Below are 9,879 nucleotides of genomic sequence, written 5' to 3' on the forward strand. Positions count from 1 at the left end.
TCCATTAATTAAAATGAGACCTATAGCACACTCTGAATCAACCAATGGCAAAATGTAATGTCAGGAGAAAAATGTGACTCCTACTCAAGAGATGTACTGTACTGGTACTTTTGATTAAACTCTCCGCTCTGACAAGCGTTCTTTTCAATTTTAAAAATAAAACTAATATTTCCTCAGGTGGCCATCATTTCCCCTGCATTATTTGTACCTAATAACCTATTAACCTCCTCCCATAAAGTCTTCATGTCCTAAGGTCTTGGCCTCCTCTATTTATGGGTCAGTTGGTAAAGTATTTTTTTCCTTTTATCCCATGGTGCCCTCCAGTCAGGAGAAAGGCACCCTGAAAACAATGAGCATGATGAATGACATCATAGTTTTACATTATTTTCAGCCTCTCCCAAATGCTAATTCAGACATTTAATTATAAAGGGCAGAGTCTTTCTTCAAGGAACTGAGATAAAAATGATCCTCAATCTAATGAAGTAAGTCCATTCATCTTATTAATTTCTTGTCCAGAGACCATCAAAGGCATGTAAGAATGTACAACATAAACACATTTCAATTCAGGATGAAAGTCATAAACAGTAATGTACCCTTTTCAATAAACCTCAAATAAGTGAACATAACCCAAAGAAAACTGGCCATTTCCAAAATTCCTGGTACCTTTGATATATATATATCTCAGATTGTAACATATTTTGACTTATAACTGTTCTGCAGTATATAATCTGAAAGATTAATGATGAGACTGAATTACTCCTCACATAAATCCTGTGATGGTCTACAGTTTTCATATGTGGGTAATAACCTCAGAATGCATGTTACAATTGTATGGGTTCATCAAAGATGTATACTCTGTTGTCTACTGAATTGTGAAACCAGTATAAATGGTTCACAACATACATTAGTTATACAATACATCCTTAATATGGATGCTGTAATGTCAATTAATGCTTGACCTCATGTTGAAGAGTTTGCTATACTCATTGCATTTGTAAAGAGTATCTTAAAAATGAATTCTCTGATGTTGTGCAAGAAGTGAATTGTGACTGAAAGATTTACCGCACTCATTACAAAGGTGTCTCTCCAACATGGATTATCTGATGTCTTGTGAGGTTTGAATGCACACTAAAGGCTTTGCCACACTCATTACATTTGTAAGGTTTCTCTCCAGTATGAATTCTGCGATGTAATGTGAGGTGTGAAGTTTGAGTAAAGCCCTTGCCACATTTATTACATTTGTAAGGTTTCTCTCCAGTATGAATTCTCCAATGTTTTCCAAGGTGTGAAGCTTGACTGAAGACCTTGCCACATATGTTACATTTGTAAGGTTTCTCTCCAGTATGAACTCTCCGATGATTTGCAAGGGTGGCAGTTCTACTGAACACTTTGCCACATTCATTACACTTATATGGTTTCTCTCCGGTATGAATTCTCCAATGATTTGCAAGGGTTGTGGGATGACTGAACACTTTGCCACATTCACTACACTTGTACGGTTTCTCTCCAGTATGAATTCTCTGATGACTTGCAAGATTTGCAGGCTGACTAAAGACCTTGCCACAGTCATTACACTTGTAAGGATTCTCTGCATTATGAATTCTCCGATGACTGACAAGATTTGCTGCTTGACTGAAGACTTTGCCACATTCATTACATTTGTAAGGTTTCTCTCCAGTATGGAGTAGCTGATGGTTAGTAAGTGTGGACCGTGTACTAAAGGCTTTTCCACACTCGTTACATTTGTAAGGTTTCTCTCCAGTATGAGTTCTCCAATGTTGTGAAAGGTGTGAATCACGACTGAAAACTTTGTCACACTGCTTACATTTGTAAGGCTTCTCTCCAGTGTGAATTCTCCAATGACTTTTAAGGTGTGAATAACGACTGAAAACTTTGTCACATTCCTTACATTTATAAGGTTTTTCTCCAGTATGAACTCTATGATGACGTGCAAAATTTGATTTATGATTAAAGACCTTACCACATACATCACATTTATATTGTTCCTCTCCAGAATAAATGGTCTGATGTATACTGAAGTGTGAGCCATAACTGAAGGATCTGCCACATTCGTTATATTTGTAAGGCTTTTCTCTATGGTGTGCTTTCTGGTTTTGTGTGAATAATGAAGAATAGAAGAAATCATTCCCATATTGATTAAAAATATGGGTTTTTAGACTACAAGAAATCCTTTGTGATGTTGAACCTGAGGAACCACTGTTGACAGACATCTCATTTTGATTACAAATTTTCTCTTCGGCTTGAAATACATGCAGTTCAGGTGTATGTGACTGAAAGCTTGATCCAAGCTGATTTTTAATAACCTTGTTTCCAGCATCCCTTCTATCATGTTGTTTTCTATTACCAGTAAAATTTTCTTTCTTTGTCAAAGGCACAGCACTGTAATTTTTTTCATTATCTCTCCACTGAAATTCAAAGTCATGGATATTTTTCTGAATTTCTCTGAAGCAAATATCTCCAATGGGATGGCTTTCATGTCTTTCCAACATCACTGTGTGGAATACTTCTCTACTACTTTTCCCTGTTGGAGGTAATTCCTTGACCACACATTTAGGAGGAATATCTACAAGATATAAAGATCCATAGGGTTCCTATTAACTAGAGATGGTAACTAAATATTTAATACTGAAATGTATAATATTACACAAAAAGCAGTACTAATATTAAACCTCCTAACCATGATCTTACCATTCAGGAACACAAATGGAATAGACTTATTTAATAAAGAAAGTGTCATTACATGTAATTCAAATTAATTCTAGGGAAATCTAGTTTCCAACATAAAGACCAAACATTCATATTGCACAAACATATGCAAGCCTGAAATAAATAGTATTTTTCCACCACAATCATAAAATACAAAAAAAAAAATTGCAGAAAACACATTACTGTCTCATAAATGAAGAGAAAAAAATACATTATACATAGTTACAGTATATTTACTGTGCATGAATAAATGTTAAAGGACCATACATTATACTGTATTGGTAAAATATCCACAACAAACTTATATAAGGATAACCTAAATAAATGGTAATTCTGAATTATAAAACATAATAGCACTGAGAAAATAAAAAAAGATAAATAAAACAATGTTATCAATACAATATTTTTCTAAATACCTACCACAGAATTAACTATACCGACATAAAACAGGCATTTTGTGACAGTAACAAGTGGTGCATTTCAGTTATATTTCATAACACATACTGAATAAATCATCATGTGCAAATCATAGTAAAAACAGATGGAACCAATGACTCAGGCCTGCAATCTCAAGTACTTGGGGACCTGACACAGAAGATCACTTGAGGTAAGGAGTTCAAGGCTGCAATGAGCTATTATTGCACCACTGCACTCCAGCCTGCATGTCAGAGTGAGACCCAGTCTCTTAAACAAACAAAAAAGTAATTAAACACTGCAGTAATTTATTATAAAACAAGAAATAATTAAGCTCATTAATACAGTTATTGTCTGCAGAATTCTAAAGAATTCTCTCTTAAGAAGAACGTGAGCTCTTCTATTTCAGAACCAGCACACAATATAAAAAGTGGAATACATGTTAAAATCCCTAACTTTTGATGTATGAGGTAAGGAAACTACATAGCATTATAAAGAATAGAATTGAGTCACAAAGTGAGAAATCACAACTGTGATTGCACACTTGCAGTTAAGTAACAGTTAATAGGGCAATTCCCTATACATGTAGTGTCCTGTAATTACCTAGGTCATTAGCCATAAAATATATGTAATAACACTTGTACTTGTTAAATTCATTAACTGACATTTGTTTTGTGGAACAAAATGAAAAACTAAAAAAAAAAAAAAGTGCAGGCTCTATGGCCTGAATGCTTGTATCAGCCAAACTTCATGTGCAGAGGTGTTACTGTCCAATGGAATGTTATTGGATGTGGGGCCTTGGAGAGGTAATTAGGTTATTAGGGTAGACTATTCAGGAATAGAATTAGTGCTCTTACAAAAAGAGACATGAGAGAGCTTGTTTCCTCTCGGTCTTTCCACCATGTCAGGACACAACAAGGAGACGGGTGGGCTAAACCAGGAACCAAGTCAGCTGGCACCTTGATTTTGGACTTGCCAGCTTCCAGATTTGAGATATATGAAATTTCTGTGTTTTAAGCTTCTCAGTCTATGGTATTTCTGCTGGGACAAGCTGACTAAGACAGGAAAAAGACCATCTCATCATACATATCACACCAAAGGTTGATAAATCTTAATAAACGAAAGAAGTTTAGAATCTTTACTATTAATATAAAACTTGTTATATTTTAAGCCATCCAAGAGCACTTATCTATTTTAAAAACATTTGCTGTTAGGCCGGGCGCAGTGGCTCACGCCTGTAATCCTAGCACTCTGGGAGGCCGAGGCGGGCGGATTGTTTGAGCTCAGGAGTTCGAGACCAGCCTGAGCAAGAGATCCCGTCTCTACTAAAAATTCGAAGGAAATTACTTGGACAGCTAAAAATATATAGAAAAAATTAGCCGGGCATGGTGGCGCATGCCTGTAGTCCCAGCTACTCGGGAGGCTGAGGCAGTAGGATTGCTTGAGCCCAGGAGTCTCAGGTTGCTGTGAGCTAGGCTGACGCCATGGCACTCTAGCCCGGGCAACAGAGTGAGACTCTGTCTCAAAAAAAAAAAAAAAAAAATTTGCTGTTTTTCAATAGTCTAAAAGAAAAATAAATAAATAAAATTAAATCCTTGAGGTAAATTAACATTATTTCTAAAATAAGGACACCAGGCCAACAGTTTCATATGTTTAACCCCAATTTTGCACATAAAGTAAATAAAAGAAACAAGACTTAATCCTGGCTCTGCAGGATCAGATAACATGCTCTTAAGCACAACTGTCCATCCAGGCAGTACAAAAAACAACCAGTCTCAGTAAATACAAGCAGTATAGAAAAGAAATACTTCAAGGGGGACATAAGAGTTGAGCTGTGTCATTAATAGTGTTACTAAGCCATATTCATGGAAAATGTTCTGAGTCATCACCCCTTGTGCTGGATTTAGGCAGCGTTCCTGAACAATTGTCCAGCGGATGAGTAGTCTTGCCTTATCAGCGAGAGTAGCGTGGGAAGCGAGGGGTCATTTGGAAACTGGGGGTTCAGAAGTATAAAATCAACATGCTAGGAAATTAACAGTGTATTCCATCTACACCAAGGTACCAGGTGAGGAATGACCAGGACAGAGGAAGGGCAGAGTGGAGAGCAGGGAGTTATGGCCATGTAGGAGTAAACTTTGTGCATGCAAATCTGTGGGAATGTAACTGTGCTGGAATAGTTCAAATTCCAACCTTGGAAGGAAAGAGAAACTAATTTAGCAAGCAATATATTATAATATTGACCCATGGTTAAATATGGGAATTACACCATGGATGTGGGACAAGAATGGAAGAGATCCATAAAGGAGATAGCCTGGTGACACGGGAGGAAAGCAAGTGTGACAACTCTTAAATTAAATGTCCTGTGAATTCTATCCCCAAGCATATATTCAACAAAAAGGATTTTTTTATATAGTTGAGAATTATGTGCACACAAGAGTACAGTAATGTAGGAGACCACTGGGGCAGGAGGATGATACCCTGGCTAAGTAGGCAGAGGTATGTTTGGAGAAACCAAGCTACATGAAGGCTTTTGGCAAGGTCTGTGCTTGGTCACATTAGTGAAGAAAGACAACAGCCCACTAGCACTCTGGGAGGCTGAGACGCAAGGACTGCTTGGGCTCAGGAGTTCGAGATCAGCCTGAGCAAGAATGAGAACTGTCTCTACTAAAAACAGAAAAATTAGCCAGGCATGGTGGTGCATCCCTACAGTCCCAGCTACTCAGGAGGCTGAGGCAGGAGACTTGCTTGAGCCCAGGAGCTTGAGGTTGCAGTGACTTATGATGACACCACTGCATTCTAGCCCAGGTGACAGAGTGAGACACTGTCTTAAAACAAACAAACAATATATATATAAATCAATGGCCATTCCCTGAATCAACAGTCCTGACACTACAAGTATAAAAGAATACTAAAACTATCATTAAAAATATGAAACTGATTAAATAAAAAACAAGTTCATTTATGATACATGGAAATGCACAAGATAAAAGCCACTCTAGCTCAAACGAATAACAGCAGAATTAAAATATGGGGACATAATTCAACTTCACAGGCTCCCTCAATAAAATGCATCAAAACTGTTATCTGTTATAGTTTTGAAACTACAACAAATTGAACAAAGGTTTTGCTGTTAAAAATGAATAATGACACATACAGGGGATGAAAAATCTGGCATGAGCAACAGTTTAGTCAAGAGCCTCAGACACAGGCTGTGGGCGCGAACAATGTTCTCCTCAGGAGGAACTTCTACACCAGTGACTGCTGGCTCAGAGGAGAAGATCATTAATTAGTACTGTGAGCAACACTGTCAAAGTGCCCTTCAGAGACACTTTTGTGAAGCGTCTCAAAAACCAGAATGACAACTGGAAAACACTTATCAGTCAGGCCCTCCCGACACTTTGCATCTCAGTATCCTGGGACACGCTGACGATTCTGCTCAGGGTTTCAAGGTGCACCTGTGTATTTAACAGGATCACATTCAAACATATTACTCAAAGGTGTTCTCCTTCACCAATTTTCTGTTTTCACATAAACTCACCCCATAGAAGAGTCCACTAGAATGAAACCTATAGTTAGCTTTATCACAGTGGAAAAAAAAAAGATAGCATATCCTAGGAAAGTGTATATCAAAAGCAATTATCAGAGGCAAAATCACAAAAACTTCAGAGAATACAAAATCAGGAAGAGCCAAGGTTTTTCTACATCAATACAGAAAGAGCAGTGGAAGAGAGAGAAATATACAATATATGGGGTCAGATTTTAAGGGATCATAAGACGGGGGCTCTGTGCTGCCCACAGGTCCTAAGCTAAGAGCCTGAAAGAATGAGATATGCTCCCCCTGCAGGACTAGAGATCAAAGAGGATATCTGTCAACTGTTTCACAGTTCTGCTGAGTAACAATCTCAGAAGATCCAACTCCTGTGTTCCACACACCCATGAACTATGGCAAAAACAGAAGAAAGAAATAGCTGATGAACTCAACAGGCAGAGGGCTTGAGACAGCTCCACGCAGTTTCTGGGGCCCCACATGCAAAGGAGGAGCAGCCAATGTGTCCCATCTCCTGACCTGGAAGGTCTCCAAGACCTTCCAAGCATGTGAAATGGGATGGAAATGGACAGCTCCAGGCGTCAAACTATGGAGGCCTCTGCTCTGATCTACATGGAAACCGAATTGAGCACCAGATGAAATCAAGTACAGAAGAGACCCAAGGGAGGAGCCCTTTGCGAAACAGCACCCGCCCCCAGACCTCTCAGAGTAAAGGAACCAGAGAGTTCGTAGAAGCCACATGACAAGAGTGTTGTCCATAAGAAGGAATTTCTATTTGTCTCTGAGCTGCAGCATCACTGGAGGGTGAATGGATAAATTTTTGAGTGTTTGAAGAATAGAGTAAGTGGGAAATGTTTAAAATCACCTTTTAAGAGTTCGCAGGACATACACTTTTGTTTTCTGACGTTATTCCTCCCACTTGGTGAGACATTCCAAAACACTATTTAATGGTGAGGCTTCCACTATGTCCCTCAGAGCGCTTACCTGTGATCACACCTGTGATATGTTCCCACTGCTTTGGTTTCCTTGCTGTTTTCACCTGGCTCTCCACAGACCAGGGCTTTCCCCCTGTTGCCAACACGGAGATAAGATTCAGGCCAGGAAGAGAATATCCTGCTCATGAAACAAAAGGAACATGATATACTCTGGTTTTTCCAGAATCCGAACCCTATATTTACGTGAAAATAGAAGACATTATAAAGAAATCTAGGAAAATTATTTTACAATTCATCCACTACTTGCCTCCTCCTGAAAGCTAAGGGAACACTGCAAAATGCAGATACCTTATTCTGTTCCAAGAACTACTGAATCAAAAACACAGGAGTAGAAAACAGGGAATTGGGTGTGTTGAAAGATTGCTCTAAGTTTTATGCATATTTCAGCTCTGGAATCACCTCACCATTGCTGTATCATGAATGGAGCAGAGCATCTGAAGAGGGGGATGCTTAAAGTCTACATGCTGCATTACGGAGCTTTCCATTCCTGAGTGAACAGGCCTTCACTGTCAGCCAAGCAATGCAGGGGCTTCCAAGAGGCACACGAGATTAAATGCAAAGACACACAAGGGCAGATCCCGACTTCTGGAGGGAAGGTATCCTCACCCAGGGAGACCAGGTTCCTGTAGTTCTCCAACATCACGTCCCTGTACAAAGCCCTCTGAGCAGGGTCCAGGCATTTCCACTCTTCCTGAGAGAATTCTATGGCCACATCCCTGAATGTCAAGTGTTCCTAAAATGAAAAACACATTTCACCAAGGCATTATGGAGAGAGTTATCATCTTCACACAAAATGAGGAGAGGAACAAAATTAAGTATTAACTAGACTGAAGTCAGTGTTCTGACAAATCCAGGTTAAGGTACTTTTGAGCAAGTTTTCTCTCTCTAAATGCATTTTATTATACTTTTCCATAAGAGATTATCATATCCTCTAAGTCAGTGTGAATTTCTCAGTTTTGTGGACAATACAAGAAATAAACAAATAAAACATAAACACAGAGTTATCTCCATAGAAATGTGAGATAGTATGTCTAACACACCAAGAGATGATCAGTATCTAGATGAGCTGGAATACAAGTGGTGTCTTCAGACATGACAAAATCCAAAGTGGCTTAAAGAAAGTAAAGTCAGAATCTAACAACTGTGATGCTCACAGTGACAGCAATGACTAACATTTTTCAACACTTCCCATGTGCAAAACACTATTCTAAATGCTTTATACGTGCACTACCTCATAGAAAAAGATCCTAGCCCATGTCAGAAAGATTTATACTAGGAGACAACTCCCATCACAGATGCTCTAAGAAACTGGCCAGAAATCAAAGAGCTAAAAATAGCAGAGCAAGCACCTCAACCCAGGTGTCTGGGATTCAGATTAGAACATAAGGGCCGGGCACGGTGGCTCACACCTGTAATCCTAGCACTCTGAGAGGCCGAGGTGGGAGGATCGTTTGAGCTCAGAAGTTCGAGACCAGCCTAGCAAAAGCGAGACCCTGTCTTTACTAAAAATAGAAAGAAATTGGCTGGACAACTAAAAATCTATAGAAAAAATTAGCCGGGCATGGAGGCGCATGCCTCCATGTAGTCCCAGCTACTCGGGAGGCTGAGGCAGGAGGTTCACTAGAGCCCAGGAGTTTGAGGTTGCTGTCAGCTAGGCTGGTGCCATGGGACTCTAGCCAGGGCAACAGAGCAGGACTCTGTCTCAAAAAAAAACAAAACAAAACATAAAAGAAACAGCTGAATTGCAATAAAACCTGACTGCATTCTGCCAAAGGAAAACCAACATAATTTTGAAAAGAAAAAGATATGGAGTTTACCAAACTACATACGAACCGCTTATGACATATGTTACCTAAAACTTTAAATTGAATCAAATGAAATACCTAAAAGATTATGTAAAAATCCAAATTAATTATAGATGTAAACAAAATTTTAAACAATAAAAATATATCTCAATGAAACAGCATTTTGTAATCATGAACTAAGCAAGGCCTGTCAAAGCAAGATGAAACAAACAAATGAAAAAAGGGGACAGGAGAAAGACTTCTGTTTTACATTAAAAAAAAAAGTACAGGCCGGGCGCAGTGGCTCACGCCTGTAATCCTAGCACTTTGGGAGGCCGAGGCAGGCGGATTGTTTGAGCTCAGGAGTTCGAGACCAGCCTACTGTTTTACGATAAGATGACTTCAATATAAT

At 38.9% G+C, this 9,879-nt stretch overlaps 1 protein-coding gene across 1 annotated transcript in view; it reads right to left on the reverse strand.

Annotated features, from left to right (window-relative positions):
- Positions 1 to 1,070: 1,070 nt before the first annotated feature.
- LOC105809511 (zinc finger protein 160-like) overlaps positions 1,071 to 9,879 on the reverse strand; it is a 10,568-nt gene continuing 1,759 nt past the window's right edge. Inside the window, exons 2-4 of the mRNA XM_012643332.1 lie at positions 8,290 to 8,416; positions 7,673 to 7,801; positions 1,071 to 2,584 (exon numbers count right to left, since the gene is read on the reverse strand). Of these exons, the coding sequence (XP_012498786.1) occupies positions 1,071 to 2,584; positions 7,673 to 7,801; positions 8,290 to 8,416 (1,770 nt within the window). The remainder of the gene's footprint in view (positions 2,585 to 7,672; positions 7,802 to 8,289; positions 8,417 to 9,879) is intronic.

This window comes from Propithecus coquereli, unplaced genomic scaffold, assembly GCF_000956105.1.
Source record: "Propithecus coquereli isolate 6110/MARCELLA unplaced genomic scaffold, Pcoq_1.0 Scaffold196, whole genome shotgun sequence".
NCBI lineage: Eukaryota > Metazoa > Chordata > Mammalia > Primates > Indriidae > Propithecus > Propithecus coquereli.